The sequence below is a fragment of the Mastigoproctus giganteus genome, chromosome 2, assembly GCF_048544385.1.
Source record: "Mastigoproctus giganteus isolate SK-2022 chromosome 2, ASM4854438v1, whole genome shotgun sequence".
NCBI lineage: Eukaryota > Metazoa > Arthropoda > Arachnida > Uropygi > Thelyphonidae > Mastigoproctus > Mastigoproctus giganteus.
Window position 1 is genome coordinate 201,348,749 of NC_143576.1, and position 24,565 is coordinate 201,373,313.

The 24,565-nt window shown below is 39.7% G+C and overlaps 1 protein-coding gene across 1 annotated transcript in view; it reads right to left on the bottom strand.

Moving 5' to 3' along the window:
• LOC150089911 (uncharacterized) overlaps window positions 1-23,284 on the bottom strand; it is an 85,650-nt gene extending 62,366 nt beyond the window's left edge. Inside the window, exon 1 of the mRNA XM_090390130.1 lies at window positions 23,147-23,284. Within this exon, the coding sequence (XP_090246256.1) occupies window positions 23,147-23,284 (138 nt within the window). The remainder of the gene's footprint in view (window positions 1-23,146) is intronic.
• Window positions 23,285-24,565: the final 1,281 nt, after the last annotated feature.

The following is a 24,565-nucleotide window of genomic DNA, read 5'->3' on the forward strand; positions in this document are numbered from 1 at the left end:
ATGAATGAAGGCAAAATTAGAAAATTTTGCCTTCGTTCATTTTACTAACCCCGCTGAGAGCCTTATAAACCTCAATTAGGTCCCCTCTAAGGTCCCTGTTGCCAAGCTATATAGCCCACATAATCAGTCTTTCCTTGTATGGTTGTCCTTTTGCCAATCTCGCCATGTGAGTTGCCGATCTTTGGACACTTTCAAGAAGCTCAATTTCTTTTTTAGATGAAGTCTCCATATTTGGACACAGTATTCCAAATGCAGTCTTATAACTACCTTATACATTAGGATTATAACTTCCCTATTTTTACAGGCTAATGTTTGATAATCCATTGAGAGAAAACCGTGGGATTTCATGGCTGCCTGTTTACCCTCAGAGAATATCATATCCGACCATATCTTAACTCCCAGATCCTTCTCTTCCTCTACTCTTTTTAATGCAACCACACAGAGTGTATGTTATTTTTTGCTGCTATTCTCCAAGTGTAAGACCTTGCATTTTGCTTAATTAAAACAATGTTAAACTTCAGTTGCCATTTCTCAGCCCATCTGCCTACCTTTTTTAGATCCTGTTGTATTAGCATACCATTTTTTTTTTTTTTTTTTGTCCTCGCCTTTTTCTCATTATTATATGGGGGTCAGCGTTTTTATTGTTTTGGCATGCAATTTTTATGGCCAGATGCCCTTCCTGACGCCAACCCTAATCCTTTATTCGGGCTGGGAATATGCGGTGGTCATTCCCTGACCTGCCACATCCTCCATATTTGGTGGATATGGGCTCTAACCCCAGTCTAATCAAGAAGCATGTGCTATGCACTACTGCTCCTGCCCACCTGGCTACAGAGGCGCCGTTGTATTAGCATACCATATGACTGGTTATGTTACTGCAACAGGATCTAGAGAATTTAGGCAGATGGACTGAGAAATGGCAACTGAAGTTTAGCATTGACTAATGCAAAGTAGCGCATATGGGTATCAGTAACCTCAGAGTCAGGAGCTTATTCAGGGGGGAGGGCATATGCCACACTTTAACCAAAAATTCACATGCTTTCCTAATATTCAAATAAAGATAATCAACCAAAAATTATTGATGTGCATATAAGCATTCCTAGGTCTATCTATATAAAAAAAAAAAAACTCAAAAACCTAAAATATCTTGGGGTAATTGTGCAGTCAGATATGAAGTTCTCGGAACAATGCAGACAGGACAGCTCATGAGGTTTTATCAACGATATACAGAAATTTTGCTAGCAAGGATACGGAGGTGATTATTGTATAAGGCAATGGTAAGTATATGGCCACACCCTGAGTGACATATACAGGTATGAAGACCTGATTTTAGGAAGGATGTGGAGCTTTCTTGTTTGTTTGTTTAAGAGTTTTATGGCACATTAGCATCTGTGATTATAATGCACCAAGTCAAGGACGTGGAGCTGCTGGAACAAGTAGAGAGAAGGACAATGAGAATTGGTGAGGGGAACAAAGACGTGCTCTTACCATGAAAGGCTTCAGTTCTGTAAATTTCAGTGCCTGGAGACTAGGCACCTGCAAGGTGATCTGATTGAGATGTTTAAGGCTTTGAATGAATTGAGCAAACTCAATGCTCACACTACACACATTAGGGGGCATAAATTCAAACTGAGGAAGGACAGTTACAGAATATATTTGAGAAAGTTTGCCTTTAGCCAGTGGGTGGTTGATTACCGGAACAAACTTCCATCTGTTGTTGTGGAAGTTGATAGCTTAAATAAATTCAAGAACTAGACAAACTACTGGAGTGAACGGATAGTAAAATGGGAAGCGTTTCTTTCTTTCTTTCTTTTTTTTTTTTTGCTGATGCTGTATAAGCTCGCTTTCTTACATCATTTGCCACTACTAATGCTAATAGCTGCCACTTTTTGAACCATTCTTGAAGCCTGTCCAAGTCACCCTGAAAGAATGCTGCATGGGTGATTAAATTCTCCCAATCTTTGCAAATTTTGATGTCATGCCCTCTATTCCTTTGTTGATGATGTTTATGAAAATCAGAAATGAGTGGTCAAAGAAGTGATCCTTGAGGGATCAACATTACACCAATCTGGAGAATATCCATTAATCACAACCATCTGCTTTCTGCTCTGTGGGCATCCTGCAATCCATCTTAGAATCTTTTCAGCAATCCCAACATTTTCCAACTTACACATTAACCCCTCATGAGGAACTCAGCTCATAAGTAACTGTGTCAAAATAGCTTACTAGGTTTGTTAAACATGATTTTCCCTTAACAAAACCATGCTGTGTGTCTTTTAGAATGCCATTTCTATTTAAATGTCCCTGGATTGTACTCTTAATCACTGCCTCCAGGATTTTCCCTACAAATGAAGTCAGACTAACTGGTTTACGGTTAAGAATGTTGCTCTAGAACTGGTGCTGTATCAGCAATATGTTGACATTTCTCCAATCCTCCAGGGTTCAATGCACTCTCTGGCTGCCTCCCTCAAAATTACTGGGTATATGCCATCGGGAGCCTTACTTGCTCTTAGGCTTGAAAGTTTTTCTAATAAATAATCTTCTGCAATTTCAAAATTCATGCTTTCCTACTTAACTCACACAGCCTCTCCTTTCAATAAAAGATTTTTCATCAGTAAAGATTGATGCAAAGTATTTATTCAATTAATCAGCAACATTACTTGAGTTATCCAAGACTTTCCCAAACCCTGTACATAAAGGTACAATCTGATTTGTTTTCTTTTTCTTTTCTGTGATACTGTTACAGATCAATTTGTAGCTTTTGTAGGTTTCAGTACTTTTCATCGCTTTGTAACTTTCCCGTGCTGTCTTTTTCTGCTCTATTAAGCTGTCAGCTCCGTATTCATCCATCTTGGCATCCTCCTTGTGCTATATTTTCTTAATGGTATATATGCATTCATGACTTCTTTGATTATTGCTTTAAAAGTATTCCATAATTATAATATATTTGCCTGCATAGTCCCCTTTTCTGAAATCAAAACCAGTGGCTTTACCTTTAACTACTGCAACATCTTTCTCCATCTTCCAACTAATGACTGTGCATGATCGCTACCTGCCAATGATTCTTGTACTGTGATGCCATCCGATTTGTGAATAATGATGACATCTAGAATATTCCAATCAATTATCCCCGGGGGCTCACATCTGGTGAGAGTATGGGCTTGGCACACCCAGGGTCCTGAGCTGGATATCATCATTTTTCTCTTTCTTGGTGATTCCCTTCTACTTTTGACACACACACACTCACTCACTCTCTCTCTCTCTCTCTCAGGGTTACTCGGGAACTTTTTTTTTTTTTCCTGGTGCAGCATAAGCCTCAGGCTTCCTTGCATCATATGGATATTAATAATAATAATAAAATAATAATAGTGTCTTCTTTAACATGCAGTACAAATAATCTAGTTTATTTAAAAATTATTCCCCAAGGTGAGTTTTCCCATGCTTATTCCAGTCAATTAAGGACAAACTGAAATCACCCATAATAAGACATTCACATTTGCTTGCCCATTCCATCTGCATGTAGGGACTCTCATCTGTTCACACTCTTCTGACCTGTAGATTACTCTCACTCTGATTATACCTTTGCTTCCAACTAAGTCACATCACACAGATTATATGCTGATAAGCATAACTTCTGACTCAGCAAAAGCCCTTTTCACATTCAGGGTGGTTTTGATAAGAAGCATGACCACAACCCCTTCTATCTTCCTTATCCTTCCTAAATACATTGTGCATACCAGAGTGAAACTCATCAAAACCCCGATTTCCAGATGACACCATGTTTCTGTTAGCTCTTATTATGTCAGCTTTAGTTGTCTTAACCAGAAGTTCTCATTGACAACACTCCTGAAATTACATATGTCATTCCTGAATTTTGGTTTATATTTTAAAATAATAAACATTTCATTACATGGATAAATTATTTTACAAAATTATATATATAAGAAAAGGGCAGCAAACAGATCAGAGTGCAGGGCGCCTCCCCCATGAGGCAACACATGGTATTTTGGGGTAGGGCACTTGTTTTCATGAAGCACTTTTTTAAAATATGAAAAATAATCTCACTAATCAAGGTAACTTTTATCTACTTCTATTACAGGAACTCCCCTACTTACGTAAAGGTTGCGCTATGTAAGTTGGAATTTCCCCCATGCTTGTGAAGCACTCGCAACTGTGCTCGCTGAATTGATTGAATCAAAAAAGAAATGTTCGATGAACATGTAAACAGAACTATTTATTCAATTTTTTTATCTCATGCGCAGTAAAAATGACAGAAGTGTGCAATTTCAAAATTATAAAATTACAAAAAAGAGGCAACAGGCATAATGTCAATAAGTTTTACCTCTCAAGCATCATTGCCAGAATCGATGTCTTCAGCTGATAAGTATGCCACTGGGTTGAGAGCTGTGAAGATTTAGAAGGGGTCAGCTGCTCAACCTTACGAAAGAACATATTAATGGATGACTGGACAGCGGCTTTTTTTTTTTTATTTTCATCGTAGATATCTTTGTAGCAACCAAGCATATCATTCACCCCTCTTTTAACTTTTAAGAATCGTTCTCTGTCAGGATCCATCTTCTCAAACCTTGCCACTGCCAATGCAATTTCACAATATACCATTGCCATCTCTCTGGTGATGAAGCGTCTCAGTTCCTCATTTGGTTCATCTTGAGCTTTGCGAGCATTTTTTTCTTTCACTATCACTGCCTGCAAGTCAATAAGTTCTTTGTTAGATAATTCCTTCTCTTCTTCTTCTATTAACTCCTCCACATCTTTGGCATCAATTTCCAACTGAAGTAGCTCTGCAACCTTTACAATCTTATTTGTAACCTCTTCAAATGATTCGTCTATTTCAAATCCTTCGAAGCCTTTTACGTACCGTGGGCATATAGTCTTCCATGCGCCATTTAAACAACGTTCAGTAATCTCCAACCAGCCCTATTAATGTTTAAGATGACATGGTAAATATTGTAACATTTCCAAAAGTCTCCTAACGTAAAATTTTTCTCATTGTCTACTGCAGACAATGCCTGAGCAAATGTTGTGCGTAAATAGTATGCTTTTAAATTAAAAATAACACCCTGATCTATAGGTTGGATGACTGAAGTCATGTTTGGCTGTAGAAATATGACTCTTACGTTCAAATTGAAATCATCTAGATGCGTAGGAGATGTCCAGGAGCATGATTATCCCCTTGTATAAGGCAATAGTCAGGCCACACCTTGAGTACTGTATACAGGTCTGGAGGCCTCATTTTAAGAAAGACAGAGCTGTTGGAACGAGTACAGAGAAGGGCAACAAGATTAGTGAATGTAACAAAGGGTTGCTCTTATGAAGAAAGGCTTGCTTAAGTTTTGCAGATTACAGTGTCTGAAGACTAGGCACCTGTGAGGTGATCTGATTTAGATGTATAAAGCCTTGAATGGTTTGAGCATGCTCAATGCTGATGGGATTCTTCCTCTTGCTCAGAATAATCACCTGAGAGGGCATAAATTCAAATTGAGGAAAGACAGTTGTAGGGTAGAGCTGCAGAAGTTTGCCTTTAGCCAGCGGGTAGTTGATTGGTGGAACACACTTCCATCTTTTGTTGTGGAAGTTGACAGCCTAAATAAATTTAAGGCTGAGCTGGACAGATATTTAGAACGAATGGAGGGTTGAAATGGGAGTGTTTTTTTTTGGCTGATGCTGCATAAGCTTGCTTTCTTGCATCGTATGCCTCTACTAATGCTAAAGTACAGTTGTTTAGGTCTGGCAGTTGTGCTTATTGGTATTTTATTATTTATTTATTTTATTATATTATTAGTATTTTATTTCATATACAGTGGATTCCGGTTATTTGGGGCAAATCTTAAAAAACAGAACCCAATCGAGAAAATAGCCAGGGTTTACTTCGCTTAATTGGGGAAGGAGACCGCAGCACTGGAGATTACCCTACAATTGTCTGTGACCGTATCACACTGTTCGGTTGGATTTCTGGAGGTCACAACCATAAAACAATAAAAACAATTAGCAGTCACCTGTTTATTGGGCTTTTCTGTTAGTGCAATCTATCATAAATGGACAGTAAACTCAATCTTATTGAATTTGCGATAATACCTATGGCTGGAATTCTGTGGGTTCTTATGGTGAAATGTGTTTAGACTTCTATGGAATATTCAATCATATAAAAAAATTAATTTTCAGAATCTTCTCTTCATTCCTAATTTTAAAGCTTCGTAACTTGTTACTCCGTTCTCACTTGTGCATATCGTGTTACTTGCAATTTGTGTGTGCCGTATTCTTTGCTATTGATTGCTTATCTTTTTATTGTTTTAAATTTTAACCTCCATCCACAAATATCAACTAGTTAGTATGTGCATATTGCAGTACGTATTAATTATTCCAATTATCAAGTATATTCTTCCGATTTTCACGTATCATTTAATTATTTAATTGGTATGGTAATAAAGGGTAAATTTGTGCTTAATATATCTTTAATTTTATAGCCTGTGGATAATATTCCTCCTATTTTCGCTAATTAGAATCACTGTTTAATAAAATTAAAATTCAATTCACAATCGTGATCACAATGACCTGTGCTTACTACACATCATATAGTGAACGGTACTTTACTATGGTGAGTCCATCGTAACATGATTTGATTGTACAGTGAACCGACTGTAAAGCGGGGGTCCATTGCATTTTTAACTATTTACGTGAAACTTCGGATAATTGGGGCAGCCGCTTAATTGGGCAAAATGCACTAATCCCGATGTGTCCCAAATAACCGGAATCGACTGTACATATTTTAAAATGGATGAGATTGTAGTTTCATATTTATGTTTTCCTTTTTTAGATCCGGGTACAATTATTATTTAAAAAAAAAAAAAAATTCTTTGAAAATAACAGCATAAAATACAAAATTTTTCATTTTCCCATTAAAAAATATAGAATTATGGTTAAGCTCCAGATTATGGGTACAACTCCGGAGGCAGAGGCTTTTTGCTTGAATCCGTCCAGAATTGCTGGCACAAACTAACCGAACCTTTTTTCACTAGCCAAAAATGAAAATCTATTAAGTCGATCAAAATTTTTTTAACAAGTTTCATTAAATTTATTTTATATGTAACTTATTGTTCTGTATTAATTTTTTTTAAAACTGCATTTCAACGCAGATAACCCGATGACGAATTATATTATAATGAATATTTTTGGTTCTCCCGCCCAAAACCATTATACTGACATCATAATGTTCAGGACCGATTTGCCTGAAGTGCAAACTGAAAAATTTAAAGGGGGGGGGGGTTTCAGCTGTTATGATCTCGACTGAAGAGGCCTTGGGAAATTCTCCCAGTCGTCGAAGTAACCGACGTCACGGAGGGCATGAAACACAATATCGAATGCACTTACATATGTAAATATCGCAAAAACATGAAATCTTCTGCTGCCGGCAATATACAGTATGTCGACACTAAGAGATAAACCGATGACGACATTGGCCTCGGCACACAAAACACATACGAGAAACATTCAAATACAGTATAAACAAACTTCTTTTTTTGTTACGTAGTTTTTTCAGGAGAGCATGAAAAAAACCTAGTTGGGCGATTTTTTTAAAAAATTATTCTTTCCTTTCAAATTATAATGGCTAAATCCAATTGTCAAATGCCATTTTATGTATTAAGTTCACAAAATAATAATCTCCGTGCAATACACAAAATCCAGCACGTGGCTCTCAACGCCAATACCACAAATATTTATATATTAAATTATATATAATCCCATTAAAATGTATTAAATTAAACCTTAATTTATAGAAACTTTCAAATTAACCGGTAAATCAAAACGTTGACAAAAACAATATTTTGCCGACTGCTAAAACAAAATACTAACTACTTTCAGATCCAAAATGCCATTTTCTGTTTCTTGTAGTAAAGATACAAACTTTGTCGTTAAAAGTCCCAAACTTTTTGTGTGACGATTCCCGCCAGAAACCGACTGATCTGCCATTTTCATGGTCCCATGTTACCTAATAAAATTAAACCAAGCGCCAAGTTTTGCCGCGAAAACCAACAAATCATTAGGGTTGCCAACTCGCGCTGAAGTCTCCCCCAGATAACAGTTTAAAAAAATAATAATAATAAATCTCCCATTTAAAAAAAAATTAAATAAATAAAAAATCTCCCATTTCAAAAAAAACAACAAACAAACAAACCGTTTTTTTCACAGTTCAGGCTCTTTTCGTAATAATAATATGATTATTTAGGTATTTAATTTAAATTTATCTATTTTTCAGTGCTTGCTAAAGACGACACCTCCAATTTTCACACTCGCACTGTTCACATATAGATTCGATTCACAGATTGTATACAAACTTCTTTTTATGTATGTTTAATTAAGTAATACTCTGTGGATTCGATTGTCTCTCACCACATTTATATAGCTTTTTTTAATATACAGTACATCTACGTATTCACCATAGGCGTGAGGCGTGCAATATAATGCCCCCAGGCAATATGATTCCTCCCTCTTTCACACTATTTATTCATGATACAACCTTATTTTTCTGTTCCTTATATATATATATATATATATTAAGACTTTTTTCGTAATAATAAAATGATTAATTAGGTATTTAATTTAAATATATCTATTTTTCAGTGCTTGCTAAAGATAATCCTTCCAATTTTCACACTCACACTGTTTACATATAGATTCGATTCACAGATTGTATACAAACTTCTTTTTATGTATGTTTAAGTAATACTTTTCAGTATACTCTGTGGATTCGATTGTCCCTCACCCTGTTGGTTTGATCGTTATGTTTAATTTTGACTGTCTTCGCTCTTCTGTCGTGCCATATTGCTGGCATTATGTTTATTTTTCAATCCTCATTCTAATATATATATATATACAGTTTTGGTAAACATGACAATTATGGCTGAAATGTTATCAGAAGCTCTCAGTTTGCTTCAGTTTATCATAATTTAAAAGGAAAACAAAATGAAAAGTTCACCAAGTGCAAACTAATATTTAGTCGAACCGCCTCTGGACCTGATGACAGCAGCACTCCGTCGAGGCATTGAAAAGATCAATTTATGAAGATAATCAACTGATATTTCCCAGTTCCAAACACGAATTATCGCTTCCTGAAGTTCACGAAGAGTCTTTAGTTTCTTTTTGGCAACTGCAGATTCCACACGATGCCAACAGTTATCTATAGTAGTCGGGTCCGGGCTGGTTCCTAGCCAGCTAAGAGTTGTAATGGACAGTTCTTCCAACCATTTTTTCACCCGTAACAAATGTAAACACATTATTGTCGAACTTCTAATGCAGCATCGAAGCTAAAGTAACTAAAGAAGTGCCTACTTACACTTTTCGCTGGATGACAAGGAGCAGAATTGTCCTGAAAGATGTAGTTACTTGGCAGGTTGAAAGGATCTCTAATGGTTGGCAGAAATTTGCTTTCCAATATAGCCAGATATCCATTGGCATTTACGGAACCTTTTATAAACTGCAGGTGACCTAAACCGCGATACGAAATGCACCCCCATATCATTTGGTTGGTAGAGAATTTCGCTGTAGGCACCATACAGTCTGGATGGTATTCTTCACCACGTCTACGGCAAATTGTTTGTCTCCCATCGAAGCCATGCAGGATAAATTTCTTCCCATCCGAGAAAATAACTGACTTCCACATTTGACATGCTCCTTACACCAAATTAATCAGGCCTTTTTCATTTATTTCTGTGAGGAGAGGCTCCTTCTTAGGACGAAGGGCCACAAGTCCGTTTTTGTCAGCTCATACGAAGAAGCTTTACAGTTTTTAAAGCATAAGTGCATCAAAACACGGTCCTGTTTTGGCGTAGAGACTCGTTTGCGTCCGGTTCCTTTTTTTCCTATTAGCAGAACCAGTATTCTTCAGTTTGAAAAGAAATCTACTCATTGTCGACATTACAAGACACTCTTTTTTTTTTTTATTATATTATATTTAGGCCACTCGAATAATTAAATTCATCTGCCGTGTTGTGTCTATGTCTGTTAATTGCGTGTGTTCTATGGTCGATTTGTCTGTTTACTGAACAAAAAACCCCAGTTTTCGGGGTGAAACCTTGCTATCTATGCTCGAGACCGACTAATTCAGCCATGGAGTGAAAAAAGCCCATTACAGTTCCTCACGTCATCGATGGGATTCGAAACCGGACCTTTTCTTCACCACGTCTACGGCAAAGGAGGATCAAAGGCTGACACAAGTAATTATAGACCTGTTAGTTTAACTTCTGTTCCAGGTAAATTAATGGAGGCACTGGTTAAAGAAGCACTGCAGGATCATCTAGACAAGAATTCAGTTATAGCTCAGACGCAGCATGGTTTTGTTAAGGGCAGGTCTTGCCTGACCAATTTGATTGGATACTATGATGTAGTCACAAAAGAACTGGATGCAGGGAATAACTTTGATATTATATATTTGGATCTTAGAAAGGCTTTTGATACTGTTGCACATGGAAGACTGCTGCACAAATTGGAGCAGTGTGGCATTGGAGGCAAATTGCTGCTATGGATAAGGGGATGGTTGAGTGGCAGAAGACAGAGAGTGGTAATCAATGGACACTGCTCAACGTGGACTAATGTTATTAGTGGAGTTCCTCAAGGTTCAGTGTTGGGTCCATTGTTGTTTTCGGTGTTTATGAATGATATTGATGATGGGATATCAAGTTTAATGTCTAAGTTTGCAGATGATACAAAGGTTGGCAGGGTCGTTAAGGACACTACTGACGCTATGCTGCTGCAACAGGATCTGGAAAGGTTGAACAGATGGGCTGAGAGGTGGCAAATGAAGTTTAACATTGACAAATGTAAAGTACTACATATGGGTAACAGTAACCCAACAGCAATGTATCAACTCTGCGGTACTACACTGACAGTGGTGGAGAATGAAAAGGACCTGGGGGTAATTGTGCAGGCAGATATGAAGTTCTCTGAGCAGTGCAGACGAGCTGCAAGAGTAGCTCATGGTGTCTTGTCAATGATATACAGGAATTTTTCTAGCAGGGATAAGGAGGTGATTATTCCTTGTATAAGGCAATGGTTAGGCCACATCTTGAGTACTGTATACAGGTCTGGAGGCCTCATTTCAAGAAGGATGTAGAGCTGCTGGAACGGGTACAGAGAAGGGCAACAAGATTAGTAAATGGAACAAAGGGTTGCTCTTACGAAGAAAGGCTTAAGTTTTGCAAATTACAGAGTCTGGAGACTAGGCACCGGCGAGGTGATCTGATAGAGGTGTATAAGGCTTTGAATGGTTTGAGCATGCTCAATGCCAATGGGATTCTTCATCTTTCTCAGAATAATCACCTCAGAGGGCATAAATTCAAATTGAGGGACGGATGTCGGATAGATGTGCGGAAATTTGCCTTTGGCCAGCGGGTGGTTGGTTGGTGGAACCGACTTCCATCACTTGTTGTTGAAGTTGATAGCCTAAACAAATTTAAAGCTCAACTGGACAGGTATTTCGAACGAACGGAGGGGTGAAATGGGAGAGGGTTTTTTTTTTTTTTTTTTGGCTGATGCTGAATAAGCTTGCTTTCTTGCATCATATGCCTCTACTAATGCTAATGCTAATGCTTTTCCACCCGGTGAGGGGAGGACGGTGATGATTCCACTGTGCTACTCGCGCAGACTACAAGACACTTTATAAGCAATATGACAGGAAGAACATCCTTCCTCGCATAAAGAAACAATAGCACTCTTCCTTCATGGCGTCAGCTGCATGTATCCCGCCATCCTGACACAAGCAAGGAATGACTGCAACTCTTGCAGAGCGTGCTTATATAGCTGAAAGTAACAGCTGATGCACTATTACACCATCACCTACGCGTGTCAATCTTATCTGATGCAAACTGTACGAAATATTGCCATATACGTACGTTATTCGGAATTACTTACGGATATTCGAATATAGTTATGTTATTCCTTGTACAATTACAATTTTAAAGGGTGATATATATAATGTTTGAAATAGTTGAAAACTAAATCTTTCATAATTAAAAATTAAAAAGTAAAGCAAACATCAGAGTCAGCAAAAAGCATATTCCTCTACAGTCTACATGATGCTTGAAATATAAAATTAAATTAGAATGATGATTAAAAAAATAAAAATAATGCCAGCAGCATGGCAAGACAGAAGAGCGAAAAGAGTCAAAATTAAACATAACGATCAAACCAACAGGGAGGGAAGAAAAGAGTAACAAGATAAAAATATTGCAGCAGAAACACTCCGAGATAATTTAGAAAATCTAAATGCAAAGATAAAAAAAATAATAATAATCAATTAAATTTTGAATGCCAATTAAATAGAAATTTAGCGGCGCCCCCTCTGATGGGCACCAAGTTCGTCATATATATATATATATATATATATATATATATACACTGACTGGTCACTGAATTATGATCACCCTTATAAAAATTGAATGCGACCCGTTGACCATGTGAGGTATGAGACTGCGGAGTGAATTAGTCGACCTACATAGCATAGATAAGGTGTCAGTGGTTCAGTACATAGTAAAATTCACAGCGTGATTGGTAAAAGGAAGGATTAATCGGACTTTGAAAAGGCCAGATTGTGAGTGCTCGATGAGCTGGTGCTTCGATTTCCCAAACGACTGAACTGGTGGGGAGTTCGAGAGCTGCCTAGTTAAAGTGTATCAAGATTGGTGTCAAAATGGTGAAACAACAACCCGACGGCAAAACCGCAAAGGTCAGCGAAAGGTTGATACTAGAGATGAGCACAGACTGTGAAAAAAAAAAAAAAAAAGACAAGACGGAACGGGACTTTCATCCGAGCTATGACACTACAAAGCACAGCTTAGCTGCTGCCATTAAGCTTTCTTTGCCATGATCCCTTGTATTCCACAGGTTTTCTTCTTCTGTTTTAGTGTGCCTGCCAATTAACGTTCTCTATGAATCACTCAGCTTCCGGCAAGGCTGCACGCTAATATGTGTTTCCACAAGACCTGGGTGTAATATGATCATCTAACAGTTACTTCTGGACAAAAATCTTGTGTTCTTATATTTACTCTGAGAAGTAAAGAGCAAATTGCAACATCAAGATGCGTTGTGATTTTTCACCCAGAGTTTATTCAGTGAATTATGTGCAACTAGGAAGAATGGCCAAGAGACAAAAAGGGTAAACAAACAAAACAGGGTTTATTAAAAATACAAAATTATACAGCAGATTATTAAACAAAATATATCATGATTTGTGAGACACTTGTACGAAGCAGATTAGATACAACTAGATAGCAGATTAAACCATTACTGCTGTTGGTATAGCTGGAAATAGTGTTCTTCATGTCAACTTTTTGCTTGTCACTCTTACTGGTATCAAAACGATTGTCGTTTGTCATAACATACAACTGTTCTAATACTAGAACAGGAAACTATATTAACTTAATAGTGTAATTAGTATTTTGACAACTAGGTTGATAAGTCACATTAACTGTTAAAACCGAGTACTAAGAAAATGATAGAATTGTCTGACAGTCTATGAGGAAAGATGTTTTATAAATGCATTAAAACGAGTGTAAATGCATAGATTCGACTTTGGGCAATTTAGTATAGTTTGTTCTTAAGCAACAAGGGTTGACTTACCCGAATAATTCTGCACCGACTCCAGTGGGGGGGGGGGAGGAGGAAGTTCTGGACCAAACATTCATTGTGGCCCTTTTCACATCTTTTCTTAGAGATTATTCTCCTTCTTTGCTCACACACTCTCAAAAATCGGCCAAAAACTCCCGCTGCTCACTGTTTTCTGTCAAGTCTCACCCACAGTTAACTCTCTTGCTTTCCCGTTTCAAATTATATATATCTCTGCGTCCTCCTAACTGAAATTTCCCATGACCTTTTCTGATCTCACACGTCAACAATGTGGGGAAAAAAGCATTACACTTATGACTGCCAACTCGTGGGATTTGACACTCTAAAAGTGATATGTTATATTAATGTGTTTATAGAGTTCTGATTATGCAAATTGTGCTGTGTCTTGTTCTGCTAATCCTACTCTTATAACAATAGTCGCCTTCTGCCTATACCGTTCTTGGGACATTACGTGTTCGACGCTTGACCGTTACACAGGAGAACGGCATGACGTCATTGAACGACTAATAGTGATGTAATATTTCAGCAGTCGCATCTCCTGGAGCGTTCGAAACGAAAGTAAAATGCACAAGCTCCGAAAGTTACGCTATTTCAATTAGTTGTACAGGTAGCAGCAAAAGTATAGGGCACTATGAGGAATGAATGCTTCTAGAAAGCAAGCGAAAGGGATAGAATTTAAAATATTTTTCATACTTGTGTGGTTCTTTTTCTCCACCACCCAGGCAGGGGGGAGGTTACCCCTGGTTGCCTGCCCCCTTGCCATCCCACTTTTCCACTCTGGTGGGGCATGGGCCTGCTCCACTGATTTTGGGGGGTCATCTTCTCTATGTATCCCTTATCTCTGTCTTTTCCCCCAGCCTTCAGTCTCCCTCCCCTTTCTCTAACTTATAACCAGCATCTGAACCATCTCTAAATTGCATGAGCCCTACTCCCAAAAACTTAATAACAGCATCAGTTGCATAATCAGTAATCCTTTTGGCTGACCCCTATGCGTAGCGTTTTTTTTTTTTTTTTAGGTCCTAGCCACTGAAATCTCAGGAAATTAGGTGGCAGGACCTGCCAGAGTAAATAACTATAATACTGGTCTGCCTTCATGGTGCAGAGTGGGGAGAACGTTGGAACCCATTAGGGTCCCAGTGGCTAAATGAACAGAGGAACAATGGTACACGACATTACACATACACGAAACCCATACACTTTTAAACCTCTGGCATTGACAGGGTTCTGTTCCACACCCACGATGTATACTATGCAGAGATGGGGGAAACCCCTGGTGCCGTTTGACACTCAACACACACTACACTCTACTAAAGGTGAGCGCCCAGTGCAACAACTCGTACGGGCGCAGCACTGTTCAAGAGTTGACTACCCAATACAACATGGGCCAACCCGTAACAATATCTGGCATGACCATGCATCGCAGACTCGCACATATGGGCTATACCAGCAGCGACACCTACGGGATCCTCTCCTAACCAAGGTTCATTGGCGTAAAAGACTCGCCTAGTGCAAATAAAATGCAAATTGGACGTTAGAAACATGGAAGAAGGTGCGTTAGTCGGATGAATCATGTAATTCACTCCACATCATGGATACTCGTGTACGGATTTGGTGTCAACAACATAAAACTCTTGATCCATCATGCACGGTATCAAAGGCACAGGCCAGTGGAGGCGGTTGTATGGTGTGGGCCATGTTTCGCTGGCAGGAACTTGGACCCCCTGGTGCATTTGGAACAACGTATCACTGGTCTCCGCTGTCGTCAACTGCTTGCTGACAGTACATACCCCACTATATTACACTTTTACCCGAATGGGATGGTGTCTTCCAAGAGTACAATGCGCCGAGCCATCGGGCACTTGTTGTGCAGGAATGGTTTGAGGCACACACAGTTCTGACTTCCAGCATATTGATTGGCCTCCGAACTCCAACGATATCAATCCCATCGAGCACTTGTGGGACTCTATGGAAAGACATATCAGGCGTTTGGATATACCAATCACCTCCACACCTGCATTGCTGGCCACCTTACACACAACTTGGTTGGCCATACTCACCGACCAATTCCAACATCTTGTTGAATCAATGCCACGTCGGATAGCTGCTGTACTCAGGATAAAAGGAAGCCTACGAAGTATTTAGGTAGGTGATATTTCAGTGACCACTCAGTGTGTGTGTATTTCTGTCACCTACTGTGAAATGTAAACTCAATAAACTTTTTTTGCACAGTTGATTGATTTTAAATTAGCTGGACAAATCACTGAGAGGAAAGGTTTTTAGACGGCAAGACAAAATGTACTTTATTCCTTGTCCATTTAAACTTCAAGGGGTTGACTGACTGTAGAATTGAACTGATACTAATTTTAGTCCAGTTTCTTTGGAAAATTCATAGAAATAGCAGCAGTTTACCCCCTCGGACAAAAAAAAAAGCAATCAAATTATTATATTAGGGTTACACGTAATTCATTACATAAACCAGTATTTGCCTGTGTTCTCTGGTCGATTTTCCTGTTTTGCTGGACGAAAAAAAAACCCAGTTTCTGTGGGGGGAAAACATTGCTATCTACACCTGAGATCGACAAACTCAGCCATGGAGTAAAAGCACATTAAAGTTCCTAACGTCATCAACGGGATTCGAACCAGGTAATTTTTCACCCAGGGTGGAAAAGACAGTGATAATACAACTGTACTACTCGCGCAGTGTACTCCGGGCAGAAAGATTTTTCGGCCCCCATTTAATAAGGATAAATTTTTTTTTCGTGATTTGTAAAATTTGGCGCCCCAGGCAAGGGCGTTGCTAGCTCATACCTTCAATAGGCTTTTTTTTACTTCGTGGACCAGTTTGTCAGTCTCAGGCACACATAGCAAAATTTTACGAGGTAAAATTGGGTTTTTGATAAGTTCCCATACAGCACAATGTATCAATTTAAATATTCAGGTGATCTAAGTACTATTCAGGTTAATTTTATCCTACACTTCCACTTCTAATACTGTAACGCAGAAAATAGAAATATTTCTTTGAGTAAAATTCATAATTTTTCAGTTCTTATTCAATTCTCACGGTTACCTTAACTTGTTAACAGGAAACTGCTTCTACAGAGATCGAATACCCTTAAATAGAAACTGTGCAAGAACATCTGCCGATGCTATCGAGGCAGTACTAGGTGGGTCGAAAAACTGCTAGCTTCGGGGAGGAGTTTACGGGCTAATACATTAACAATTTCTTGGGGGATACACGGATTAATAGCTTAACAGTAGCCGCTGGCAGAGGTGAGTGTGATTCTTGCACTGCTTCTATTATACTGAGCAGCAGCCTGTAAAACAAGGTGCAGGGGATTTCAGTGACTGCAGGGAGTCATTGCGGAACAAGTAAATACATGGGCTGTATTAGGTTAGCTAAGAATAGGAACAGGTGCATGTATACTTGCGTGTACACCAATGCTAGGAGTTTACTAAATACATTTGATGAATTTGAGTTGTTGGTCAAAACATCAAAGGCAGGTATTGTTGCGATATCAGAGACATGGTGTCACTCAGATATAAGGAATGAACAAATGGAATTCGGGGAGTACAATGTGTACAGAAAGGATAGGAAGGAAAAACAGGTTATGCTATTAGTAAGAAACACATTAAATCCAAGGAAGTACAGCCAGCCGACATGGCTGGTCAGTGCATTGTCGAGTCAGTTTGGTGGGACATAAGCACTGGGAAAGCATAATTAAGAGTAGGAGAGTGTTATAGGCCTAATGACTCTGACGAGTATAATAAACAACTGTACAGAAAAATAGAGTGGGCAAGTAAATCAGAGTTCTTATTGTGGTAAATTTTACTTTTCCAGCTATTGATTAGAATTGTTGGGTTTTCAATTATTGTTTTCTACAGCAGCATGTTTGGGAGGCAACCAGAAGGAGAATTACTGTTGATCTGAGTATCAACAGTGATTCTTCATGCATTAAGAATCTGCAGATAAAGGAACCACTAGGTGGCAGTAATCACAGTGTGCTGAAGTAGGATTTACTAAAAGAGGTAGCCGCCATCAGGGTTAAAGGGAAGGATTTTGCTTTAGCAAAGGTGACTACGGTAGTCTGAGACTATTTAAATTCTATACAACCAACTGATGATGATACCAACGAAAAATTCAAAACGGGAAGCATTCAAAGAATTAATCTTGGAAGATACTATGCTTTTCATACCAACTAAGTAATATTGTTCAAGGTTTAGGCCGAAATGGATGTCAGATGAACTATTGATACATCTGGCAGAGAAGAAAAATGCATGGGATACATAAAAATTAATGGATGACATGGAAGCCTATGATTATTTCAATCATAACCTCCTTTGTGACCTGGTCTGTAACCTAGTCACGAAGGAGGTTAGGCATGCAAAGGCAGATTCTGAGAAATCTTTGATAAATGCATGGGATACATAAAAATTAATGGGTGACATGGAAGCCTATGATTATTTCAATCATAGTAAAGTGGAGGAGAAATTGTTGAAGATAAACACAAGAAAGGCACCCGGGGTGGATGGGATCTATCCAGTTATATTAAAGGAGGCAGCAGAGGAAGTAAGCAAACCCTTAGCCATAATTATGAGAGCTTCCTTGGACTCAGGGGAGGTACCCAGAGACTGGAGATGTGCAAATGTGACCCCAATTCACAAAGGAGGAACAAAGGCTGACACAAGTAATTATAGACCTGTGAGTTTAACTTCTGTTCCAGGAAAATTAACGGAGGCACTAGTTAAAGAAGCATTGCAGGATCATTTAGACAAGACATCAGTTATAGCTTGGACACAGCACGTTTTGTTAAGGGGAAGTCTTGCCTGACCAATTTGATTGGATACTATGATGCAGTCACAAAGGAACTGGATGCAGGGAATAACTTTGATATTATATACTTGGATCTTAGAAAGGCTTTTGATACTGTTGCACATGGAAGACTGCTGCACAAATTGGAGCAGTGTGACATTGGAGGCAAATTGCTGCTGTGGATAAAGGGGTGGCTGAGAAGACAGAGAGTGGTAATCAATGGACACTGCTCGTCGTGGACTAATGTTATTAGTGGAGTCCCTCAGGGTTCAGTGTTGGGTCCATTATTGTTTTCTGTATTCATAAATGATATTGATGATGGTATATCACGCTTAATGTCGAAGTTTGCAGACGATACAAAGGTAGGCAGGGTTGTCAAGGACACTACTGAAACTATGCTGCTGCAACAGGATCTGGAAAGGTTGAGCAAATGGGCTGAGAGGTGGCAAATGAAGTTTAACATTGACAAATGTAAAGTACTAGACATGGGAAACAGCAACCCCAGCGCAACGTATCAACTCTGTGGTACTACACTGACAGTGGTAGAGAATGAAAGGGACCTGGGAGTGGTTGTGCAAGCAGATATGAAGTTCTCTGAGCAGTGCAGACGGGTTGCAAGAGTAGCTCATGGTGTATTGTCAATGATATATAGGAATTTTTCTAGCAGGGATAAGGAGGTGATTATTCCCTTGTATAAGGCAATGGTCAGGCCACACCTAGAGTACTGTATACAGGTCTGGAGGCCTCATTTCAAGAAGGATGTAGAGATGCTGGAACGAGTACAGAGAAGGGCAACAAGATTAGTGAATTGAACAAAGGGGTGCTCTTACGAAGAAAGGCTTAAGTTTTGCAAATTACAGTGTCTGGAGACTAGGCACCAGCGAGGTGATCTGATAGAGGTGTATAAAGCCTTGAATGGTTTGAGCATGCTGATGGGATTCTTCCTCTCGCTCAGAATAATCACCTGAGAGGGCATAAATTCAAATTGAGGAAAGACAGATGTAGGATAGACGTGCGGAAATTTGCCTTTAGCCAGTGGGTGGTTGGTTGATGGAACAGACTTCCATCCTTTGTCGTGGAAGTTGATAGCCTAAATAAGTTTAAGGCTCAGGTGGACAGGTATTTTGAACGAACAGAGGGGTGAAGTTGAAAAAGTGTTTTTTTTTTTTTTTTTTTTTTTTGGCTGATGCTGCATATGCTTGCTTTCTTGCATCAAATGCCTCTACTAATGCTAATGCTAAAGGATGCAAAGAAAAACAGGAAAGAGTTCTTTACTCAGCTAAACTTTAGAAGGAAGGGGATGAATCAGATTGGTCCACTAGATATCGATGCTTCGACTACTGATGATCCTGCTCAGGTAGCTTACAAACTAAATGAGTATTTTGCATTGACATTCACACATGAGGAGTTTTTCAGGAAGGTGAATGCCAGAGTTGAATTAAATTCTGGCAGTGAGCTAGATGATTTTGTAATAACTGAGAGCAAAGTGGAGGAGCAATTGTTGAAGATAAACATAAGAAAGGCACCTGTGGTGAATGGGATTTATCCAGTTATACAGGGTTATTCAAAATGAAGTCCGGGGTTTCAGAATTTTTTTGGGAGAGCGCATGTGTCATAGTCATTTGTAGCCATCTCGAAATAACTCATAATATCTCAAGTTTCGTTCCCACGTTCGCGATGTTCGGTATGCTGCACGGCTAACCACCAGATGGCGTTGGACGCAAACCGCTGTGCAGTCGTTCGTTTGCCTGTGACGACATTACTGCTGTGTTGTGACATGGCTTCAGAATGTAATGAGAAAGCTTTTACTGTGTTGGAGTTTCATGTAAGTAAATCTGTTACCGTTATGCAACGGCACTTTGCTGACAGAGTGATTTTTTCTGATGAATCGACCTTCCATTTGTCGGGGAAAGTGAATAAGCATAATGTGCGATTTCACTAAAGGCTCTCATATTGAACATTTATGTGGTATGTGAAAAAACTTCATTACTATACTTGCAGTCTGGAAATATTTCTTTCTTCCTATGTCTGCTCATGTGTGTACAGGAATTGTTTGAAACCCTGGACTTCATTTTCAATAACCCTGTATTAAAGGAGGCAGCAAAGGAAGTTTTTATTATTATTATTATCATTATTATTAGCTATATGATGCAAGGAAGTCTGAGGCTTATGTTGCACCAGCCAAAAAAAAAAAAAAAAAATTAAGCAAACCCTTAGCCATAATCGTGAGAGCTTTCTTGGACTCAGGGAAGCTACCCATGGACTGGAGATGTGCAAATGCGACACAAATTCCCAAAGGAGAATCAAAGGGGAAACAAGTAATTACAGATCTGTTAGTTTTACTTCTGTTCCACGGAAATTGAAGGCACTGGTTAAAGAAGCACTGCAGGATCATGTAGACAAGTCTTGAGTTATAGCTCGGTCTTGTCTGACTTATTGGATTTAATACTAATGATGTGATCACAAAGGAACTGGATGCAAAGAATAATTTGATATCATATATTTGGATCTTAGGAAGGCTTTTGATACTGTTGCACATGGAAGACTCCTGCACAAATTGGAGCGTGTGGCACTGGAGGTAAATTGCTGCTATGGATAAAGGGACAGTTGAGTGGGAGAAGACAGAGTGCGGTAATCAATGGACACTGCCCTTTGTGGACTAATGGTATTAGTGGAATCCCCCATTGTTTAGTGTTTGGTCCATCGTTGATATCTGTATTGATTTCGATGTCTAATGGCTCCCTGGGTTTCCCTCATCTCCGCGTTGTGTACTCTGTTTATGTATCACAGAAGTCTGCGAAGGCCAGAGGTTTAAAAAGTGTAACGTACTTGTTAGCGTTGTGTAGTGCCATGTTATGTTGTTCTTCTGACCATTTAGCCGTTGGGTCCCTAGTGGGACCTCCAATTGCCGAACTGTGTTTCTATTTCTTGCATTCCTATTAAATTCTCTCATTGCCACAACTTCAGCAGCAGGTCACAGTCGCAGTGCCCTCTGAAACTGCTCCCTTCCTTCTTTTGATCACTTCCCATCTGAAAGTCTGGATCTGTGGGGTTCACCAGGGGACTGTACTCGGGGCTGGGGTCTGGCGTTTGATTGTTGCCTCAATGGTTGTAATTATCCTGGTAACTCTCTTTTGGGTTTCGTTTGGATCAGATTGCAGGTTCATTGCAGCCAGATGTTGAGCCGCAACCGGTGTGAGCAACTCAACAAAGAACTCCCAATTTGCTTTATTAACCGCAAACTGGTAAAGCGTCTGTTTGAGTACTGGTGTCCTGGTAAGGGATCGTCGGATTTCATAAGTAATTACTCTGTGGTCGGATGTCGTCCACGAATCTTGAACTGCGCAGTCCATGACATAGCCAGCGATGTTCCCAGTTGCCATAATGACATCAATGGTGGCCTCCCACAAAGTGTTGAAAAAAGTAGATAATTGGGGTGGCTTGTTCAAGACAACCATCGTTGAGCATTTCAAGAGCTCCCCATTCCTAGTTCCTCTTCGATCAAGTGTTTGACTGTGCCAGGCCAGAGACTGACAGTTGACACCCGCCCTATGGTTCTCCGGTTTGGGAGTCTGTCAAGTAGCAACTGCAGGTACCTGGTGACAGAAGTGCTCTTCCTCCCCCCGGCCTGCAGTATAGTGTGACAGCATCGAGGGGGCCCATTTGGGTTAAGATGTAAGCACATGCGGCCAAGGCCGTGCATAGTTGGCTAATTCTGGTTACTGTAAATTTGGGGTTACAAACCGCACTGGCGGCCGAAGGAGTGTTTTCCTCAGACTATGATCTTATATACCATTGGGTAGCCGCGTACGTTTTTTTGGAGTGGGTGTACGGCTCCTGCAGGCGCCTCCGTAGCCAGGTGGGACGGAGCAGCAGTGCGTAGCACACGCTTCTTGATTAGACCGGGGTTCGAGCCCGTCACCACCAAATACAAAGGATGCGGAAAGTTCAGGGAATGACCACCGCATATAACGGAGCAATACGGCCTTAGTTGCTAATGCTCCTAAACACCAAAAATAACTAACTAACTAACGGTTCCTGCAGTATAATTATGTCCGCATTTTCTTCGTCTGCTTTTGATCTTAGTTGTTCAGCCACTGCTTTGGCACACTGCACATTTTCCTATAATAAAGCGATCTTAGTGGTATTAAATTTTTTACGGTGTCTCCATTATCTATTTATGAAAAGACACCTTTAACATATTTTGGGCACTTGGGGTCCCGGATGGAATGCGTATGCTCCATTTTCAGGGACTTACAATTTGCGCAGATCGGTTCTTGTGCTTTATTGGGACAGCTGTTGTAGTCTTGTCCCTTCTCAGAGCAGTGACCACAGAGGGAAGATGCTTGGGAGCACGTGTGGGAGGTGTGATGGAACTTACAGCACTTAGAGCATTTTGGCACAGCCAGATGCTTCCTAAAACGATGGCGTCCCCATTCTATGTAAAGTCTTGTCAGTATCTGCCAGGCCGCTGGGGCCAGTTCCACTATCCAGTTGTTGTTTGAGTATTTAGACTGCACTAGGTTCTGTGATTGCTGATTAGCGGCGATATTTTGGAGGTTTCTTGTAATGATTTCTCTAATTAGTTGGTTAGGTGTTATTTCCTTGTCCATCAAATATTATGATGGAGGAACCCTTCCTCCTATGTGGTTCAGCAGAAAGCCCGAACGTAGAAATCTTCGGGTTAGTCATTATTGCCTGCATGTTTTCTCTGGAGTCAGTCTCGATGATGAGTCCAACATTGCGAGTTTTCCTTATGGACTTGATTTTGGTAGCCTTCTGGTCCTCTTTTAATTCTGTCATCACAGTAGATTTGAGCTCCTCGCTGGGCTGCATTGTGTCTATATCAGTTGGCCTAAGGACCACTAAATTTGGTGCCTTAAGAAAGGGTTGTTTTCTAGGCTGAGCCCTTTTGTATTCCCTGTCTCACTCTAGGAATTCCTCAGTGCATCTGCATATGAGGGGGCACAGTGTGGTCTTTGTTTGCTCTTCTCATCCATGTAAGCTTCCAGCTTAGCTGTAGCCCATTCGTGCACTGTATGAGTTATCATTAAAATCGTTTCCATCTTGGTCTATATCGTTATTATTTCACTGCGCAACCCAGTTGTAATCCTACTATGTGGCTTTGCCATGAGCGTCTCTAGTTGGGTTCTCAGAGTTAACATTTTTGTCAGGACTGGCCGTTCCAGAAGTCGAGGGTCTGGTGCAGGAGAAGAGTTCGTTTGTTTTGTGGATTCGTCAGTCACTTCCAGTGGATCACAGTTGTGATCGCTTGTCTCAGTATTGGCTAGATTATTGTTATCAGCCTTCTGTGTTTGTCGTGCACTATCAGGCTGCTTAGGTGATGGTTTTCAATTTTATTTTTACTGACTGGGCCTTGCCCTGAGTTTTCAGGTTCCTCAGAAGTCTTCCGAAGTCTGGAGTCGACCTTGATTATTGTAAAAGCAGTTGTGAGCTGCTTCTTAATCAGGTCTAATTTCTTATCCAATGACTCTAGCGGCATTTTTCTGATAATCGACCTTCTTCGGATGATCGGGAATATAATGCGGCTTTGAGGTGGGTCTCGTTGAGGTGAGTAAGACGATATGTAATATGTGGTATTCAGTGAATTCTTCACTGTATAGCAAGCTAGATGATTTTTTGGACTGCCACCTACCCTCCAAGCCTTCGAAACGATAAAATAACTCTAAAGTTAGGAAAAAAGCCTATCTCAACTGATGCCCTGCAGGTCATAGCTGGAGTATTACCTCTGGACTTGCATATTTTACATCGTGCCTTCTGCTACTTTCAAAAACATGAGGCCTCCATGGAATTCTATGGAACACAGAATGATGTCCTTGTAGACACTAAAGCTGAAAAAACCCGGATTTGGTCTGTTTTAACAAAAATGTGGCAAGATTGTTGGAATACAATCCCTAAAGGCAGAACTACATATAAATTTATATCAGACGTCTCCTTTACTGCCAACAAGAAAAATTCCCTATGGTTCTCTCCAAACCTCTACGCATCATTTATCATAACTGGACATGGCTCTTTCAACTCTACTCTTTCAGTTCAAAATAAGCAATACCGATTCTTGCCTTTGTCTCCAACTGGAAGACTGGAACCGCCTGCTCT